Source organism: Zingiber officinale, chromosome 2B (assembly GCF_018446385.1).
Source record: "Zingiber officinale cultivar Zhangliang chromosome 2B, Zo_v1.1, whole genome shotgun sequence".
NCBI classification, from domain to species: domain Eukaryota; kingdom Viridiplantae; phylum Streptophyta; class Magnoliopsida; order Zingiberales; family Zingiberaceae; genus Zingiber; species Zingiber officinale.
Window position 1 is genome coordinate 5,210,226 of NC_055989.1, and position 20,886 is coordinate 5,231,111.

Here is a 20,886-nt window from a genome sequence, read left to right on the forward strand (position 1 = left end):
TAAGTTAGTAGAGTTCTTGAGTAGGCCGAGTTGTCGAGTAAATTGAGTTGCATAGTTGTCGAGTAGGCCAAGATGTCTAAGTTGTTGAGCGGGCCGAGTTGCTAAGTAGGTCAAGTTGCCAAACAAACTGAGTTACCGAGCTATCAAGCAGGCCGAGTTGCCTAGAAGATAAGTTACCAAGTTACTGAGCAGGGCAGGTTGAGTTGTTGAGCTGACTGCGTTATGTACTAAGCAAGTTGAGTTGTCGAGTAGGCTGAGTTGTCAAGTAGGCTGAGTTGTTGAGGCCTGTGTTAGATACAATTTCCTTAAAATAGATGTTAGAAAGTAAATGGAAAAAAGTGGATGGAAGGAAGAGACTGTTGGAGATCTTGTATGGCCAGCTAGAAGAAGGATTGAATAGGCGTTGTCCCCAATTTGCTTTCCTTCCTACGTATTCGTTAGTGCATAGCGGAAAACAAAGAATACAACCACGAATACAAATATGAAAGATAAAGAAAAAGGAAGAATAAGCAAACCGCTAACATAACCTGCTCCTACTCCACGGCTGTTCGTAAGGTGGATTACTCCCCGACAAACTCCGACTAGCTTATGTAGCTCCTTATGGGTGGAGAAACCTCATCACAACTCTCACAAGAACTCTTGAGAAGCTAGGGCACTGGTAGACTACTAATAGGGGTTAACCATCTCTATTTCGTCAACCTTAACCAAGCTCCCAAGGCTTGGATATATAGGCCACGGGTTGGAAAACCCCGCCTATCAGTCGACTGGTGAAAGTACCAGTCGACTGCCCTTCGTGGAGATTCGACCGTTACAACTCAACAGCTCAATACCAGTCGACTGGTGAAAGTACCAATCGACTACTCCACACTGGCTGAGTGAACAGAGACATTCTGTTCGCTCCCCGGTCAACTGCACCAGTCAATTGATGAAATCACTAGTCGACTGATACCCGAGTACAATCTCTCAGCACTCGGACTCTCACCCTTATGACTCACTTGACTCTTCCTTGCAGCCTTGACCTTTTGTCTTCAAGTCTACTTCCTTTGTCTCTCGTCCCTCGAATGCATTTAAGTCTACGGCTCATCCCCAATGTCATCCTTCGTGTATGCCTAGAAGTCGCTTCCCTCGGCCCTTGTCCTTGCTGCCTTGTCCACGGTCCCTCGGATGCTCCATCCTTCATCGGACCCGAAGTCATCAAGCTGAGTCATATGTGTATCCTGCAAACTTGCACACTCACAAACATATATCAAATACAAGAGTGAACCTAACTTAAACCCTTTACCCAAACATCAAAACACATGGTCACACGGACCATTGGGATTGCTCCAACAGAGACTTCATGGGATTTTAGTCCCACATTAGAAGTTTTATGGCTAGATGGTTGGCTTATATAGTTGCATAAGTATGTATGTTGTAAACAAATATATGAGGATGGGTTCTCTTTCACGCGTAGGTGCGCAGGAGGCATGTTTCGTCAATTTTTTTTTTTTGTTATTGTTCAAAAGTATAACGGATGGATTAATTGAAAATCGACAGCTATCGTTTCAAAGCTTGCGAGTAAAGACATTGAAGGGTCTTTATTAGGCCATTTACTACAGCCAAAGGTTGAGCTAGAGGCCATGAACAGAGCAGAATAGAGAGAAGAGTGTTGATTAAATTAGTGTGTTAGTGGGCATGTTTTAATTGAGTTAGTGGAGAGAAATAATAGGATAATGGTTGTAATATGGTGTTAGTGGTTAATGTTGTGGTGTTAGTGGAGTTAGTGGGTTTTTTAATATGTGTGATGTATTAGCCTATAAATAGGATATGTAATGATCAATGAAAGTGTGTAAAAAACTTATTTTTTTTATCCTCCTTGTGTCCTTGACTCATCTATTTTTCTTATCAGTGGTATTAGAGCGAAGTTTCGAAGAGAGTTATGTCTTCCAAAAGTTTTGTACAACCTGTCATTCCTCGATTTGATGGTCACTATGACCATTGAAGCATGCTCATGGAGAATTTTTTTAAGAACCAAAGAATATTGGACGGTCGTGATTTTTGTAGTAGAAGAATCGATAAAAGGTGTTGCACTAATAGATGTGCAATTGAAAGATCTTAAAGCAAAGAATTAGCTCTTCCAAGCTATTAATCACTCAATCTTGGAGACCATTTTCTGCAAGATACCGCTAAAGATATCTAAGATTCTATGAAAAAGAAGTATAGGGGTATGACAATAGCTAAGAGGCAGTAGCTTCAAGCACTTCGTTCAGAGTTCGAATTGCTCCGAATGAAATCAGGAGAATCAATTTTAGATTATTTTTCAAGAACGATGGCAATCGTCAACAAAATGTGGATCCTTGACGACAAGACAAAGGATGTTCTCATCATCGAAAAAATTCTTCTATCTATGACACCAAAATTTAATTTTGTTATCTGTGCCATTGAAAAAGCAAATGATGTAAGTCTACTTTCAATTGATGAATTACAAAGTTCATTATTAGTTCATGAGTAGAAAATCAATCCATATGAAAAAGAGGAGCAAGCATTAAAGGCCTTATCAGAAAATCACTCTACAAATGGTAGAAGTGATAGAGGAAGAGGCAGAGGTCGAGGAAGAGGAAGAGGAAGAGGTGGTATAAACAACAATGATCATGGGAACCAACAACAAAATCAACACCAAGAAAGCTATTTTCAAAGAAGAGATAGAGGGCGTGGAGGTCATTATTCTACAACTAATAGAACAAAGTCAGCAGACAAGTCTAATGTTGAATGTTACCAATGTCATAGGTATGGTCATTATAGATCAAAATGTTATACTAATTTGAAGAAATAAAATGAAGATCGGACTAACTTTGCAGAAGAAGTGTTCCTTTTAATGGCATACCATGAGAAACAGACAACTCAACGGAATATATGGTATTTAGATACAGGCTGCAGCAATCACATGTGTAGAGAAAAGGATATATTTTTAGACTTAGATGAATCCTTTCGTAGTTCTATCAAACATGGCGACAACTCTACAATTTCTGTTATGGAAAAAGGATAGGTAACCATACAAGCAAAAGGGGATTCTACACATATTATCTCTAATATTCTTTTTATGCCAGATTTAAAGACTAATTTGCTTAGTGAGGGTTAATACAAGAAAAAAGATATGAAATTGCTATTAAAGAAGGAGTTTGTCATATTCAAGATGTAAAGTCGGGCTTAATTGTGCAAGTTAACATGATAGCAAATCGTATGTTTCCGCTTTATCTTCATACTACATCACATTCATATTTTTCAGCAAAATTTGATGATGAGGCATGGTTATGGCACTTTCACTATAGACATCTAAATTTTGGTGGATTGAAAACACTAAAACAGAAGAATATGGTGATCGGTCTTCCTCAAATTATAACTCCTTCTCAAGTTTGTGAAGAATGTGTTGTTAGCAAATAACACCATAATCAATTCCCACAAGGAAAATCCTGGAGAGCAAAGGCGGCATTGGAGCTTGTTTATTCAGATATTTGTGGATCAATAACACCGCATTCTAATGGAGGTAAAAGATACATAATTAGCTTTATTGATGATTATAACCGTAAAATATGGATTTATTTGTTGCAAGAAAAATCCGAAGCCTTTACAGCTTTCAAAAATTATAAAGTACTTGTTGAGAAAGAAATTTGCAACTCTATTAAAGTTATATGTACAAACCATGGTGGAGAATATAAATTACATGAATTTACAAATTTTTGTGAGAATCGTAGAATCAAGAGACAACTTATAACAGCTTACACACCCCAATAAAATGGTGTATGCGAAAGGAAGAACCGCACTATTATGAATATGGTGCAAAGCCTTCTGACGATAAGTGGTATTCCTAAAAGTTTTTAGCCAGAAGCAGTTAATTGGAACATCCATATATTGAATAGAAGCCCACACTATCTGTTCAAAATATGACACCGGAGGAAGCCTGGAGTGGAAAAAAATGATTATTGATCATTTTTGAATTTTTGGGTGTATCGCTTATGCTCATATTCCAAATGAAAGGAGAAAGAAGCTAGATAGCAAAAGTGAAAAATATATTTTTCTTGGTATGAGCAATATATCAAAATCTTATAGATTATATAATCTCTACACTAAGAAAATCATTATAAGTCATGATGTTATTTTTTATGAAAAAAAACTCGGCCATAGAATCAAAATGGCGTTAAAAAAATTATCCCCGTAGATTTTGATGATAATGAGAAAGTACAACCGCCTATAGAGGATGAGCAACATGAGGAAGTCTCTCAAAATATTCTTATAGCAGAACAAAGTTCAGTTGAAGTAGAATCACAAAGGCCACAACGTGTTCGTAGAATGCCAACTTGGATGTCTAATTATGAGGTGACTGGAATTGATCAAGGTGATGATCCTCTTACACATTTTGCTTTATTTTCATATTATGACGCGACTATTTTTGAAGTGGCTATTAAAGAATTAAAATTGAAAAAGGCTATGGATGATGAAATTACAGCAATTAGAAAAAAAAAATACATGGGAGTTATGTGATCTTCTTAAAGGGAAAAAGACAATTGGTGTAAAGTGGATTTACCAGACAAGGATAAATGAACATGGTGAGATTGACAAATACAAAGCACTCTTGGTGGTGAAGGACTATAAGCAAGAGTTTGGTGTTGATTATAAAGAAGTTTTTACTCCTGTAGCAAGACATGATACAATCAGAGTGGTGATAGCGATGGCAGCACAAAATTCATGATTTATCTTTCAATTGGATGTAAAATCAGTATTCCTCCATAGAGATTTGAAAGAAAAATGTATTTATCGATCAACCTCCAGGTTATGTAAAATTTGATAAGGAGTATAAAGTTTATAGATTAAGGAAAGCTCTATATGGACTAAAACAAGCCCTACGGGCTTGGTATAATCGTATAGAAACTTATTTTTTGAATGAAGACTTTCAAAAATGCTCTTATGAACATATTCTTTTTATTAAGATTGATGATGGAGGAAAAATATTGATAGTTTGTTTATATATAGATGACTTAATCTACACTAGAAATAGTACATCTATATTTGGAAATTTTAAAAAATCTATGATGAAAGAATTTGAAATGTCTGTTGGTATGATGTATTATTTCCTTAGTATTGAAGTGATGCAAGCTTCTATTGGAATTTTTATTTCTCAAAGAAGATATGTGCAAGAAATTTTGAACAAGTTTCAAATGAAAGATTGCAATCCTGTAAATACTCTATCTGAGTTTGGAGTGAAGTTACGTAAAGATATTGGAGGAAAGAAGGTTGATGCCACACTTTACAAACAGATAGTGGGGAGTTTAATGTATTTGACAGTGACAAGACCTGATATTATGCATGCTATAAGTATGATTAGTAGATACACGGATTGTGCTACAGAAATACATCTCTTAGCAGCAAAGAGAATTTTTCGGTACTTGCAAGGTACTAAAGAGTTTGGGTTATTTTATAAAAAGGGAGAAAAATCATATCTGTTTGGTTTTATAGATAGTGATTATGCAAGAGATCTAGATGATCAAAAAAGTACATCTGGGTACATTTTCATGTTGGGTACAGGAGATATTTCATGATCTTTGAAAAAATAATCAATTGTTACATTATCATCCACGAAAGCTGAGTTTGTTACTGCAACATCTTGTGCTTGTAAAGTTATTTGGCTAAAGAAGATTCTTACAGAATTATATTTCAAAGAGAATGAACATATTTAAATTTATTGTGACAACAGTTTGACAATAAAACTTTCTAAAAATCCCGTGCTATATTGTTGAAGTAAACACATAGATGTGAGATATCATTTCTTGAGAAATCTCACAAATGATGAAGTCTTTAACTTGTTTACTGTAGAAGCGAGGATCAAATTACTGATATACTAACCAAGCCTCTCAAATTTTCTACATTTCAAAAGCTCAGAAACTTGGTGTTTCTACATGGAGTTTAAAAGTTTAACTCTTTTTAAAGTGATTATTATATTTAGAATATCAGTTTAAAGGAGAGATTGTTGATAAAATTAGTGCGTTAGTGGGCATGTTTTAATTGAGTTAGTGGAGAGAAATAATAGGATAATGATTGTAATGTGGTGTTAATGAGTTAATGAGTTGGCATGTTAAGTTAGTGGTGGAGAAATAATAGGATAATGATTGTAATATAGTGTTAGTGGAGTTAGTGGATTTTTTATGTGTGTGATGTATTAGCCTATAAATAGAATATGTAATCATCAATGAAAGTTTGTGAAAAAATTATCTTTTATCCTCCTTGTGTCCTCAACTCATCTATTTTTCTTATCAAAGAGTAATAGAAATTCTTCCACCTTCATTCCCACATTATTTTCTCTCTGTCATGCATCATGACAGATCCACTTGTGATAGCAATCGAGTATTAATTCAATTCGTCGTGACCACCAATGCTTAGTAGTGATCACGGCTTATCATTGGATCCTGGAAACAAATGACCCATGACAACCTCTAACCATAGTCTGAGGTGGAGCGAATCTATTTTAAGGACATTGTACATCAAACGCAGGCCTCGGCATCGCTTTCTGACTAGGTATAGCAACCCACTTAGGCTCAATTAACACTCGGCAATTGAGGATGCTTCTTCTCGATTTAGACAATCGGGCAATTCCACACTCAACTCAGCCATAACATCTACTTCGGAATATTTCTCAAGTACTCAGTTTCCACTCCCAACTCGGCATTGACACCCCGAGCACTCTGCAGTCAGCACTCGGGCCACTTTGTAGCTTGACAACCTTAGTATATGGGTGACTTGACACTCAAGCACTCAACATCTTCCTTTCCCAACTCAATGATTGCTCGAGCAAATTGTGTACCGACTTGGCAACACTCGACATCCACTTGGGAGAACTTGACGTCCAATCAGAAGCGTTTTACTTGCCCTCTGCAGCATTCAACTAATTCGGTACTCAAAACACTTAGATGACTTGATTCTTCTACTCAAACAACATGGTATTTAGGCAACTTGACGAATTGGCAACCCACACGGGTACATGACGACCCACTCAACACTCAACCAGCTTGGCACTTGGCGACTTTCCAACTCGAACTCGATACTTCTCTCATACCACTGAAAGCTCGATAGAATCAGCCCCGCTGGAAGTTTGAGATTATCAACTCAGATCTAAAACTAATTTTAATTTTTGTAATTCAAATTCATATTATTCTTAGTATTAGCCCTAAAAGCTAATTATAAAATGATTAGACTTATTGGGTTAATGGATATGGATTAGCTTATTGGGTTAATAATTAATCTAATATACTAAATCTAACATATAATGAATATTAATAGAGATTAATTCATTATTAATTAAAAGAAGACCAAGAGACACAAACTTTTGATATTTCTTGGATGAGCACAAAAGGCTTCTGGAATTCTTTTCATGAAATGGATCTTGGTTCTTCTTCCTCCTCTTGATCCTCTCTTGGTCAAACATCCTAGAGTGGCTAGCATCACGAAGGTGGTTTCTCTCTGAATTGTGAGTTCGCGAGACGAATAGAAGAGCATATTCGTGTGGATACCATAGATGCACGAACATTTGATCACGCTAAGATTGACATCCAAAGACAAGTTGCTGTCGAGATTGCTTTGGGCACGCAACAAAGATAACGATTCTATGTGATAGAGTAGCAAGAACGAGTATACCATATTCACAAGGATCTCTGGAGGAATCCTTTTTCCACTGCGTTATATATTGTTTTATGCATAAGATCCCTACAATTATCCCTTGTAATTTCCAGCAACAAGATTGTCTAACAATATATTCATCTCCTCTCTAACAGCTCTTAGAGATTTTGTAGGACGTCTGTTTTCCAAGAAAAAACAACTTGACCACGTTTGCAACTAAGCACTAATTGTATGCAGCGAATTGAATGGTACCCAAATGTTATCACCTAGAACAACAAGGAAAGGAAGTGAGTAGAGAAGGAACATAGAGGAGTTGTTTGCTAATGGATGAATGGATTATTCGATATCTGTTGGAACACTTTAGAGCTAGAGAGGGTGAATAGCTCGTTTTGCTCGCTAGCTCGCTTCGTTGATGTTGATTTTGCAGCGGATAAGCTCAAAGCAATCTCTCAATGCTAACAAGTAGGATTTACTTGGTATCTACTTCAAGATGAGGTGACAATCTAAGGATGCACGCCGAGCACACTCTCCACTATAAAAATAACTACTTCTCGGAACAACCGAAGGTGGAGAAACCTCTACAACTCAAGAATAAGAAAATATAACTCGAAACAACGAAACAAAACGTAAATACAAATAAAAAATGACTTGACACTTTGAACCTTGAACCCTTGAGCTTTTCTTACTTTGAATGCTTCTTGAAGATGGAAAATGCAGTAGCACTTTTCCTCCCAAGACTTCCGAGAACTGGCGGAGAAGATGGAGAAGAGAGATTCGGTGTTTGAACTCGTCATCGTCTTTATATTTGCATTTGTAGGGCTCCCAATCGATTGGGTCTGCTCCCAATCGATTGTCACGTCAAATCCCAGCGATCCCAGTCGTCCAAACCTCACAACTTGCGCAATGGTCATATCTCAATTGATTGACCAATCGATTGGGGAGGCTTGAATCGATCGACCGATCGATTCAGAGCACCTCTGTGCTCTCACTGTGCTTCGCAGAAATCTTCTCCCAATCGATTGGAAAACTTACTGCTCGTCGCAAAGAAACGCTCTCAATCGATTAGCTGATCGATTGGCAACTTCAATTAATCACCCAATCGATTCAAAACCTCACTGTTCGCTCCCAAACTCTCCTAATCGATTGGCTAATTGATTGGGGAAGATCTTGATTGATTACCCAATCGATCAAGACATTTTACCCCGTTTCTTCATCAACCAATCGATTGGTTGATCGATTGACCCCCTCCCCCCTAATCGCTTGCCAAGTAGTAAAATGTGTAGATCTCAAAACAAGCTTCATTTCACATCCGATATCACCTCATTCCTATATCCGAGTCAAAAGTTATGGCCTTCGGAAGTTTGCTACGTCTGAACTTCTTAGTTCCATGCCAACTCCCTATTGGACTTACGACCGCCAAGTGTTCGGTCAACTTTGACCCATCTGGACTTTCTCTTTGCCAACTTCTTGTTGGACTTCCGATCACCAAATACTATCCTCCTTGACCCACTTAGATTTTCCTCATGCCTGCTTTTACTCACCAGAGCTTTTCACCTGGCTTTACTTACCAGGATTTTCCCAACTGTCTGGTTTCACTCACTAGGACTTTCCAACTACTTGACTTCACTTACCATGACTTTCCATCTGCTTGACTTTACTCCCGGGTCTTTCACCTAGCTTCACTCACTAGGATTTTTCATCTGCCTAGCTTCACTCACTAAGTCTTTCACCTGACTTCACTCACCAATACTTTCAACACCAAGTGTCCGGTTAACATCGACCCACTTGGATTTTCCTCTTCTACCAACCTTTCCGTTTAACTTATCTTTGCCTAACCTCCAGTTAAGATTTTCCTAGTCTAAGTATCCAGTCAACCTTGTGTAACGACCTGGCCCCTCAGCCCCTTGGGCGGCCCAACTGGCGGCCCATTAGTGGTCCCTTGGGCGGCTCAAATTGGCGACCCCTTATGTAATCGACCGATGACCCTCGGTCGTGTCGTTACTCACTAGGTCTTCCCACCCCTGGCAAGTGGATTTTGCCTTCCCCAGGATTCGAACTCTAGACCTCCAGGATAAGTACTAGAGTTTATGAATCCTGGTAGCCAAGTGGGTGGTCACTCACTTGGCTACCAGGATTCATAAACTCTAGTACTTAGCTTGGAGGTCTGGAGTTTGAATCCTGGGGAAGGCAAAAATCCACTAGCTAGGGGTGAAAAGTCCTAGTGAGTAACGGCACGGCTGAGGGTCGTCGGTCGACGACATAAGGGGTCGCCAATTTGGGCCGCTAGTTAGGCCGCCCAAGGGACCGCCAACGGGCCGCCAAATGGGCCGCCAGTTGGGTCGGCCAAGAGGCCGGGTCGTTACAATAAAAAGACGCAAGTGAGCGCTCACTTGGCTACCAAGATTTATAAACTCTAGTACTTAGCCTGGAGGTCTAGAGTTCGAATCCTGGGGAAGGCAAAAATCCACTGGCCACGGGTGGGAAGTTCTAGTTAGTAACGGCACGGCCGAGGGTCGTCGGTCGACGACATAAGGGGTCGCCAAATGGGCTGCCAGTTGGGCCGCCCAAGGGGCCGAGGGGCCGGGTCGTTACACCTTGACCTACTTGACTCTTCTTCTTGTTAACCTACTCAAACATTGACCAGTGGGGAATTGTTCTAACAAACTCCCCAAACTAATGGTTGCACCTGCAATCTCCATATATTATCAAACATCGAAACTCAAATCAAGACTTAAGCTTGAGCCAACTCAAGTTTAATCAACCTGATCAATCTTGACCCAAGGGATATTGCACCAACAAGATCTACTGTTGGGTAGCTCAAAACTCCAGTGATTAATGGCCATCAATTTTGATTAGGCCATTAATGTATTTGTTTCAATTTTGAGGTCGATGGAAAAAATAATTCAAATGACAAAAATATTGGTTGGGCTCCTTCCACACGACTGGTAGAAGATGTTATCGAGCGATTCAGGCAAGTTGAGTCAAGATAATGGTTGACCCTTTCTCTAGTCGACCAGAGGGCCTTCTCCGCGCTGGATGATACTCTAGTCGTCTAGAGTTGAACTCGCCCGAACCCAACTCCAACCTTCTCCTTGAGTAGGCATCCTCTCGGCTTCTCATCCCTTAGATGCACCGCATGCATCCTTCTCGCTCCATCAGTGTACTCTTCCGTAGCTCCTTGTCCCTTTGATGCATCGAGTCCGTTGGCTCCCTTCCCGTGTCATCCTTTTCACTCGTTGCATCTTGCGTTCGACTTTTTATGTTCCTAAGTCTCTGCACACTTTGATACAAAACATCAAACACACAAAGTCTAATTAACTCGGTTAATCAATTTCAAAACTAACATGGGATACTTACAGTTTGCTAATGGATGAATCGATTATTCGATATCTACTGTTGGCTAGCTCAAAACTCTAGAAATTAATGGTCATCCATTTTGATTCGGTCATTAACGTATTTGTTTCAATTTTTTGAGGTCGATAGAAAAAATAATTCGAATGATACAAACATTGGTTGGGCGGCTTCCAAGTGACCAGTAGAAGATGTTATCCAATGATTCAAGCAAGTCAAGTCAAGATCATGATTGATCCTTCTCTAGGCGGCCAGAGGGTCTTAGGTCGACCAAAGAATACAGAATACATTATCTACTAGTTGCAATCATGTTAGCACCTTCCATGCAATAGGGGAGGCTCAGGTCAACCGAAAGATGTCACATCGGCAACAGAAGAGGGTCATATAAAGGGTCTCAAAGTAGAGCTTTGAATAAACCGAGAAACACTCAATTCTTTCCATTCTCGTGTTTCTGTGCTCGTGCTCTAGTCTCGAGCTTTCTGTGTTGCGACACATTGCAACCTCAAATTTCAATTTTCATTGATAACACCTAGCGTAATCTTTCATTTTTACTTATGTTGTCGTATATATTTTATTTGTATGTCTAATTGTTTAGATTCATTTTTAATAAGGTTTCTCCATATTTCCAGAGGCGTTCTGGAAAATAGAAATTAATAAATAAAAATCAATTTTTATTATTGTTGTGATTAATTAACTACTAAACAAGTTTTGCATGCTTATATGATTCTAGTGCTTCTGATTAAATCTATATCAAGTTAATATTTTAATTGTTTGCGCTGTGTTAGTTGTTATTAATTATTTCTGAAATTATTAGCTCATAAAATTCATACTGTTATTCATCTTTTTCTGGTGTCGAGTTCGATTCTACAATATTAACAGGAGGCTACTTAGATAATCTTTTTCTTAACTAGTCCCACATTCGATGCACATAGATCATACTCATCTATGAGTCTACTGTGTTAGAAGTTTAGTAGAACTTTATCACATTTGCAACCAAACATTGATCTAAATTGTACCTAAATGTTATCACCGAGATGAGCAGTGAAAGAAAGTGAGTAGAAAAGGAATACGGAGAAGTTGTTTGCTAATTGATTAAATCAATTATTCCATATCTACTGTCGATTAGCTCGAAATGCAAGAGATCAATGGTTATTCATTCTCATTCGGCCATGTATCATTTGTTTGCTTGGGCAATGTTTACTCTGACCAATCTAATATTTAACATGTACAAGTCATGCTCATACACAAGTCTATTAGATTTAATGCAATCCGAGATCTAAATTTACACTTAGTTACCGGCGCCCTCATCCATACATATTCATAACAAGTCTATTAGATTTAATGCAATCCGAGATCTGAATTTACACTTGGTTACCAGCGCCCTCATCCATACATATTCGTAACAAGTCTATTAGATTTGTGCTCATGTAGCTAGGCAGTGGCCCAAGTGCAGCAATTCCTTGTCAGTTTTTAACTTTCAGCCGCTCAAATCGATCATTGAGTTGACCGAGTTAGTCGAGGCGAGTACGAGGCTTAACTCGCCGATGTCCCTAGACCAATCCATCTCTTGGGTGTGGTCCGTTTGGACATTGGTTTGGACATTGGTTAGCCGTAAAGAGAGTCAAATAAATGAACTAGATATGCAATTCATCTCACCTAAATCTATCAATTTGGTAGTTTCCAAACATGTAATGATAAAAAAAGCATAAGATTTAATTCCCAAATCGGAATGAAATGAGATAAAACCCTAACCATTAAAGAGTTTGTAAGGCATAAACCCTAAACCCTAATAATAATGAGAGACAAATATGGAAGAACCATAGCACACGCCAAATGTAAAAGATTGAACAATAATAGGGTTAGAAATTCACTAGCACTAAACAATGCAGTAGCTAATCTACCAGCTCCAAAGCCCCTGTAGTGCAAAATCCTTGCCCAAGTGACCCAAAAGAAATAATAGATCAAAAAAAAAAAACACTCTGTGAGCCACAAGAGAAGAACAGAGGCCAGGTCTCAGGGAATGATGCCATTCCCTCAACTACAAACAAGCTTGATTACTAACTAATGTTTGGTGCTACTGCTGCTGCTCTTGCAAGGCATGGAAGGTGCTCAGGCGTCTGCCCAAGCGGCAAACATTGGGAGGTGATCGAAGGACAGTCCCGGCCTTAGCTGGGTGGCCGGCATCCATGAGTTCACCGGGCTAGGACTGAGCTTCGGCGGGGTCTTGGCAAAGAACACGGAGATGTCGGCCCTATCAGGACTCCCTTCTCGAGAGTTGCTCAAGTCGGTAATCAGCGACAGCGAATGCATTCCTATTACAGTGCTCAGGTTCCCTGAATTCCCCGAATCATCGCCGATACTTTGCATCGAGCTACCGTCCATGCCTCCTCCGACTAGGCTGTGAAGATGGTTTGCAAAGGGCTCATCATTTTGGTACTCGGAGCTACTCGTGTTGTTGTTTCCGGCATTCAAATTGAGCTCTTGGTTGCTGCCACTCTGAGCTACCGGAGCCGCACTCCGGCGCTCCACGCTCTTGTTTCTTTTTGCGAGTTCGCCGGCCAGAAGGGTGCCGCTCGACAAGATCTTCTCCACATCGTACCTTGAGATGTCGAAGTTGGTAACAGCATTCAAACCGCGGAACTTGATCGCGGCAATGTCATATGCTTCGGCTGCCTCCTCTTGAGTACCTTAAGAAGAGGAAGAATGTTAGCTTTTGCTTCGACTTTTCGATTTAAAGATCAAGATCAAGATCGATCAACAACATGAACTTACTGAAGGTTCCAAGGTAAAGATCCTTGTTCCCTGAAACCCTTCCGATTCGAGCCTGCCACCTTCCATGCTGGTGATGCCTGCAGAAATCTCCACGAGTGTCTTTTAAACAAGAAACACAATCAAGGAGATCGAAAACAACAGACCTAGTCACGCCACGGTACATCGATGCTCCTCGCGAAAAGCCGCTGCTTTTCCTGTGAAGGAGACAAGTTCACATTGTAGATCATGTTGGAATTAAGAAACAGAGGGTTTCGAGTTTCGAGTTTCGACCTTCTTAGGTGAGCAACGTATTCCTGCCTCGTCATGTTCTTCATTTCTTCAATCTCGTTTCGGTAATCTTCCAGCTGATCCAAATCATCGATCGATCATCACACAGAAACATGTGTTTTTTGGGCGAATCTTCGACGGCTTACCTGGAAGTTGATGTGCGTGTTTACTCCCCAGTACTTCAACGCAGCCAAGTCATAGGCTCTTGCAGCTTTCTCTTCCATGTCGTAACCCCCTGCGATACACAAGGATCGAAAGGATGAATAGAATAGAGACTTGATCTCTTGAAATGGTAGAGAATGAGTGATGAGAGCTTACCCAAGTAAACTGGTTCCGACAAGTTCGCCATTAACGGAAGCATGCCCAACCAAGAAATCAACAGTTAGATTGTGGAATGGAAATAACAAGGTGTTTGGATGTGTGAACTGACCTTGCCTCCCTTTCCTGGTTTGCCCTTCCTTCTTGCAAGTATTATCCCAGAGATGAGCTTCGTATCTGCCAGTCCACCGGTGCCTGTGGCGAGTTCACCGTTCATAGCCATGAATATCGATCAAGAAGAACTGAGAATGAAAACTTGGGCACTGACCTTGTGACGCCCCTGTACTGGGACGTCCGCTGCCCGAATGTGTCAATCGACTTGCGATGAACAGGCTGCTTCCTGCCTCCTCCTATAGACGCTCGCTTTTTACAAGGTTCGGAGATGGCGTACTCGCCGGCAGTGGCCGGAGAGGCATGTTGCGGAGCGGTGACGCAGCTTGACTGCGAAACAGGGCTCATGGACAAGCTCAGGGATTGCAAGTCTCCGTAGCTCATCATTACACCGCCGTGAACCAAATCTTTGATCCTGCCGGAGGCTTCCTCGGCAAGCGGCGGCTGATACATCTCGTGGCTGGTGAGCAGAGAAAAGATGCCGTCTTGGAAGGGCGGCAAGTGGCCGTGGATGATGTCCGAGGGAGGGTGAGGGTGAGGGTGAGGGTGGGAGTGACGACCTCCTCCGCTGCCGTCTGCCTCTGCTTTGTGCCGGTGGTACGCGGTGCAGTCCAAACTTAAAGCCATCGCTGCCCCCCTGCTTCTGCCATTGCTGCCCCCGTACTGATGGGTCCCCATGTCTGGACCACAGCCTAAGAAGTCCTCGAGCTTGGGAGACGGAGATGATGCCGCCATTGCTTCATTTGCATGAATGCAACGATCCATGAAAAAGGAAGGTGGCACCTTGGCCTTTCAGATCCTTGTGGAATGAAGCTAAATAAAGAAAGAGGAGCCAGATTTTTGAGACAGACCTTGTTGTGATCTGGCGAGGGCTTCCATCAGGCAAAATGACCCACTGGACTTGAGTGGAATGGAGGCTAACTGAGAATAGTCGTGTCCTCCTCCTCCTCCTCCATTCTCGCTGACGCCATACATGAAACCAGAGCTGGTTAGTGGAGGAGAGATGAAGAAGCTACCAGGAGCCGAGCGAGATTGATCCGCAGCAGTAGCTGCCTCCATTTGAGGGGAAAGAGAGAAGCCCAACCAAGCACCGCAGTCGTTGCTCGTGTTCGTGCTGTATATGGACTTCATCTTCTTCGATTGCACCAGGGGCGAGGCAACTCAATCATCGAGCAGTACACAGCGTAATCACCCGACTCCAAGCTAAGTTAAGAAGCTCCATGGCCGAGACAAGTAGAAGTGATAGCAGGGAAGCAGGGAGGGTCTTAAAATAAGCAAAAAGAATGAGTCCAACGAGCAAATGGCGGATAAATTCCGGTGTTCCTCATAGGGATCTGTGTTCTGAGGGCCATTGCTTTACCTTTTCTTCCTTTCCCCTTTCTCTCTCTCTCTCTCTCTTTCTTAACACCCTGCTGAAATCTCTGCTTAAGGAAGGGGGCTTTGGTTTTCCGAGGAGAGGCACGTCGGAGCCTGCCATGCCTAAGCTACGAGCTTTGGGAAACACAGAAAATTAAACTGGGGTTTTGCTTTTTGCCGCTCTTGCTCTGCTTCTGTAGCCACGAGAGAGAGATGGAGAGGGAGAGGAAGGACTCCAAACATGTCACTTCGCCCCAGCTCTATTGAGCTCTCTGTCCTGCTATTTTGCGAATTCAAAGTGCATGCATCAAAAAGGATTTTCCTGCTTTAAGCACCTCAGCAGATCACCAAAAGATCTGCTCGGACAAAGAGGTGATTGAAGAAAGAGAATGGAAAACGTCGTCCAGTCCATAGGTTGCGATTAATTATAAAAGTAAGCACACTCGAAACTCCCTCTCAGAAATAAATTGATTGGTGTAATGATGATCCAGACCAGCAACTAGGAGCTGAGGAAGAAGGGACTCGTTCGATCGGGTCAAACGATTCTGCCCCCTCGTTCAATGTTTCAGTTAATGCTCATTATGCCGGCGTACAGTGCGACATTCTTGAAGGTCTTCCCGAGTCAACGATCGCAATGTTGTTACAAAACCGGACTCGACTTGGATCCTGCAGAGGCCGATTAAACAATCTCCAGATACTCAAAAAGAAACTCTCATGTCACTCACTCCTAACGCTGCATATCGAAATGGTGCACAAAATAGGGTTGCTGCCTTCTCTGAGCACTAGAAGGTCTCAGGCAGAAGCAGCAGCAGTAGCTAGCATCAAGTCCATAACGTAATTGGCAGACATTGTGATAGGGCTGTCTTGTGAGGAGCAAGGGCATGTGTAGAGAGGAGGGAAAGGCCGAGCTCATCTGTCCCCTCTAATACTGAGCAGATATGTTGGTGTTGTGACTGCAGAGATGGCATTGATATCAGACGTGTGCATGGACATATGAGGGCCCCAGGACTTCCACACTGCCACCTATGACATTATCATTCAATGTATCACCAGCTGCTCTCTTGTTTGCATGTCAAAAAAAACTTGGGTCTATATAAAAAGACAGACCGAGAGAGAGACTTAAGCAATCAACAGAATGTGCATCATGCTATATGCTAAGTTATCGACTCCTCCACAAATATAATTTAATTGTATGCCTCATAAATGATTCTTTCTGCTAGAATCAAAACTCATTTAACACAATTTAAAAAAAAAAAATTAACAAACTGAGCATTTTGCTGTCCCTTGTCAGAGTCCAAAATGCTTAAATAAGGGCCACGTTTGTCTGCTTATGGTCAGGTCAGCTACAATAAGGCACGTGAGTATCTAATGCAAGAACATGCAAAGTGCTAGATACTAATTTTCATAACAATAACAATAACAAAATGGGAAACTTATTTAGATATCACTAATATGTTGTTAAGGAAAAGTTCTTAGTGTGTTGAGTATAAGAATGTTTAGTTCCAAACTTAAAAGGAAAAGTTTAAAGAAAATCTAGCATTTTGGTCGGATCATGTGAGGAGGCAGATATCTTCTGCTTACCCCTTTACTTTGTGCCTTATTGCGGCACAGTAAAAACTAAAGACCAGGACAGGCAAATAAACATTGCGGTATATGGACTGACATGGTAAAAGGGAGAAAAAAGTTTAAGAGAAATAAAGCAAAAGCTCATTCCATTCAAGCCTTCTGAAGCAATGCAGAAGCTCAGTGACAAAGGACTTAAATGCTGGTTCTATCTTTCACGAGGGAACGAAACACAAGATCCGAACAAAATCCAAGCTAATTGCCAAACAAAGTGTGCAAAGGCCTAAAAGGGAAAGCTGGGTAAAGAGCCCCTCGACGGGAACTAAACAAGCATCAAAACAGCTGAAAAAAAACAGTAGAGAGAGAGAGAGTAGGAGGAGGAGGAGGAGGACCTGTAGCTTGGTCACATGGCACAACTCTCATTCTGCTCCCTATTGAAGGTCCCAATTAATTCTCCCTCCTTTCTCCCTCTGAACTAACCCTGTACACAATCAGATGTCGGTTAGTGCTTTTACCACCCTAAAACAATCTGTCACTGTTCATGAGCAGTCAACATCCAACGAGGGTTCAGTCGTGTGTGCAGATTAAGACTTGTCTCTAATCTTTTCATAAAAAAGCAACTAAGGATGCATATTAAATTTCCAAAGCAGCCAAGGGCAGGTTCCTGTAGTTGGAACAAGTTCAAAAGGAGATAACATGAATGCCAAGGCTAATGACTGGATGGTGGGGGCCCACTCTAAAGTTCAAGCTTGTTCATGCCCCTGCAACATTCTCGCCTGTCCTGTAATCAGGATTTAGCAGTGGTGTGGGAAGAAAGAGAGAGAGAGAGAGCTATCAGCGCAAAAAAGCTTCTCCAGAGCTCTGCTTTCTTTTTGTGTTTTTTTCTTTGTCATGTAGCAACAGCAGGCAAGCAGCTATAAATTTAGGACCTGCAAAGTTAATAACATGCGCAAAACAGTTTTGCCAAAATCATGCAATGGTCTTCAGGAAGCCGTAAATTTGAGTTCAGAATTGAACTAATAGGTGTTTCTTTATAGAAGACCAAACATCAGTTTGATGATCTTGAGAGTTGCAAAAATATTGAGCCTCCATGGCCAACATGCTATCAGATCATTCATGCATGGATGAGACAAGAGAGGACGAGAAGAGTGTCATTCCATGCGATCCTATGCAAATCTTTTTTTCATTGGATTTGGATTGGACTCCATTGTGGCAGAAACTTTATGACTGATGGGTTAATGGAGATGGATTGACATAGATGTGAGATGGTAAAATATATAACAGGAAAAAAGAAAGAAATGGAGAAGACCTATATATATTTCGTGTCCATCACATCACATCTGTCCCTGTGTTTGAATTTATGGAGCGAAGAAGACACGAACAATGAATGAGCTCTCCCAAGATAAACTGAAAAAGGATTTCTTTAGGCACAAATCCTACTAGTTAGAAAAGCAGAGGATTAAGACCTAAACACTGAGAAATCACTATGATGTCAGGATGAAAAAAATAAAGAAACGAAAAGAAAAGTATTACTTTAGCTTCAAATAAATCAGTTTCCATGTGAGAATGAATTTGAGAAATTTTATAAAAGGAATTGGAGAAATAAGATGAGGCTTGCTGAATGATGGCAAGGATACCCGTTAGCAAAACTCATTTGTGTCAACAAAAGTACTTCTTCAAGTCTTTGCAATTTTTGTTTTTTGTTTTCTGTTTTGAAGAGTTTTTTTTTTTTTTTGTCTTTGATTTTAATATAGTAGAATATTCATTTTACTTCTAAAATCATCTTCATATTTCAAGTACGCGAAGATAGTGCAGTGGTTAGAAGAGTTTTCCATTCAAGCAGTGGTAAAGTTAATCATATCATCACTTTTATCAAAATCAAAATTTAAATTTGACCTCATTGCATCATTTGCCAATTTGAAACAGTGAGCATGAAATAGAGATGGCTTCCCAGAATGTAGAAAACAAATTGAGATCAGTTGAATTTTTCCCACCTATTTACATATACGCTATTCCTAAATCTTGTTTAAATCGAACTAAATTGAGTTTGTTTCAGTCTAGAAATTTATTTGATTTGAAGTTTCCCTGAGACCAGTCAACCTAACTGTGGATAGATCTCATTGCAATTGGTCTGTAGTGACAATAAGACTATTTCCTGCAGCACAAATACATAAATAGCCCACAGTCCCACTGACAGAAAAGTCTTCATATTTATAAAGAAGAAAACACTTACGTATGCATGAAGCCTTACACCAAGAACAACTTAAAGAATGATTATAATTATTGTAGACCTGATGATAGCTCAACAGATAATAAAAGACAGTCATGATAATTCAATATTGGCCTCTTTATGATGGAGTTTACAATGAATCCCTCCCATCTTTGGGAATAATAATGAATGTTTGGTTCAGATTAAATATACAAAATCGATTGACTTCGTATACCAACAACTCTAGCTATATTCAAATTTGATTGGATGTTCCTTGCCTTAACTAAGCAAGGTTCATTTTTCGTCAAAGAAATAATTATGATAAATTTGAGTCTGACGGACAATTTCCTGTGGAGGGGAGGTAATGGAAGAAAATATGCCTTGAGAAAAGCTTCCCTAGCTAGGCAACATTCCCAGTCATTTTCTAGGATCGAAGCAGAGGGAGGGAGGGAGGGAAGGAAGAGGATGGAGTAATGTTTTTCTAATTATTGTTCATGCAATTGGCAAGGAAATTCAGCCAACATAATAATCTATGTAATTAAACAGTTTGTTTTAATTAATTTAGGTACTAAACTCGGGCCACGACGAAAATTTGATCATGGTCGGTTTTAAACCAGGATAAAAGAGAAAGATTACATTAAATTGTCATGTTAAATTATAAATTAGAAGGAAAAAAATCCTATCCTTTTCACTTTTCTTCCCTAGCTTATTTCACCTCTCAGAGTGGCCCCTAATAGTAGGGGAAAGGGCCACTGCTTTTAATCTGAGGTAGGAAGTTGTGGCCTATTGATTGGGAATTTCCAAGTTCAGATAAATATATTCTAAACTTTGGTGAGACGATTGGAAAAGAAAAACTTTAAACGAGATTGTGGAGCAATCTCACCAAGCAAGAACAATTTTGAAGATATATAAGGACCTTAGGTCATTATGAATAGATAAACTCCTAAAGAAGGGGTCATTTGAACCCAAATTAAGGACATATTGGTGGTTAAGGAATGAGAGATTTTGTTGGAGGAAATAATCGGTTGTCAGAGATTTATTGGATATTAACTGAATTTAAATTATACTGAACTAAATTCACTTATCTGCCGAGAAGATCTGAGCAGATAATCTCAGACTGTCAGCTGGGGTTGATTTCTGTCAAGTGTCAAACATAGACTGCGCAGTATCTGAGTGAGCTAAACGGGCGAGCGGGCAAAGCACCCGAGCGAGCAGAGGCCGAGTGATCGAGTGAACTGAGCGAGCGGTTGAGCGAATGACCATCCGAGCAAACCGAGCGAGCGGCCAGGCGTGTG

General features: G+C 40.4%; 1 protein-coding gene across 1 annotated transcript; it reads right to left on the reverse strand.

The window, feature by feature from the left end:
- Positions 1 to 12,804: 12,804 nt before the first annotated feature.
- Positions 12,805 to 16,544, reverse strand: LOC122045169 (AP2-like ethylene-responsive transcription factor ANT). The gene is made up of 9 exons (XM_042605269.1): positions 15,315 to 16,544; positions 14,621 to 15,200; positions 14,465 to 14,547; positions 14,353 to 14,361; positions 14,181 to 14,269; positions 14,038 to 14,111; positions 13,911 to 13,961; positions 13,768 to 13,844; positions 12,805 to 13,682 (listed from the first exon to the last, which is right to left on the reverse strand). Exons 1-9 carry the CDS (start codon positions 15,592 to 15,594, stop codon positions 13,105 to 13,107), a joined length of 1,821 nt encoding a protein of 606 aa, XP_042461203.1. The 5' UTR covers positions 15,595 to 16,544; the 3' UTR covers positions 12,805 to 13,104.
- Between the last annotated feature and the right edge of the window lie 4,342 nt (positions 16,545 to 20,886).

What these genes read in the sequence shown, in the direction of transcription:
- LOC122045169 (XM_042605269.1), bottom strand. Translation starts at nt 15,594, where the DNA reads ATGAAGTCCATATACAGCACGAACACGAGCAACGACTGCGGTGCTTGG. An exon ending in ACACGCACATCAACTTCCAG is followed by an intron (nt 14,112 to 14,180) that starts GTAAGCCGTCGA and finishes GATTTGGATCAG; the next exon opens with CTGGAAGATTACCGAAACGA. An exon ending in ATGTACCGTGGCGTGACTAG is followed by an intron (nt 13,845 to 13,910) that starts GTCTGTTGTTTT and finishes AGATTTCTGCAG; the next exon opens with GCATCACCAGCATGGAAGGT.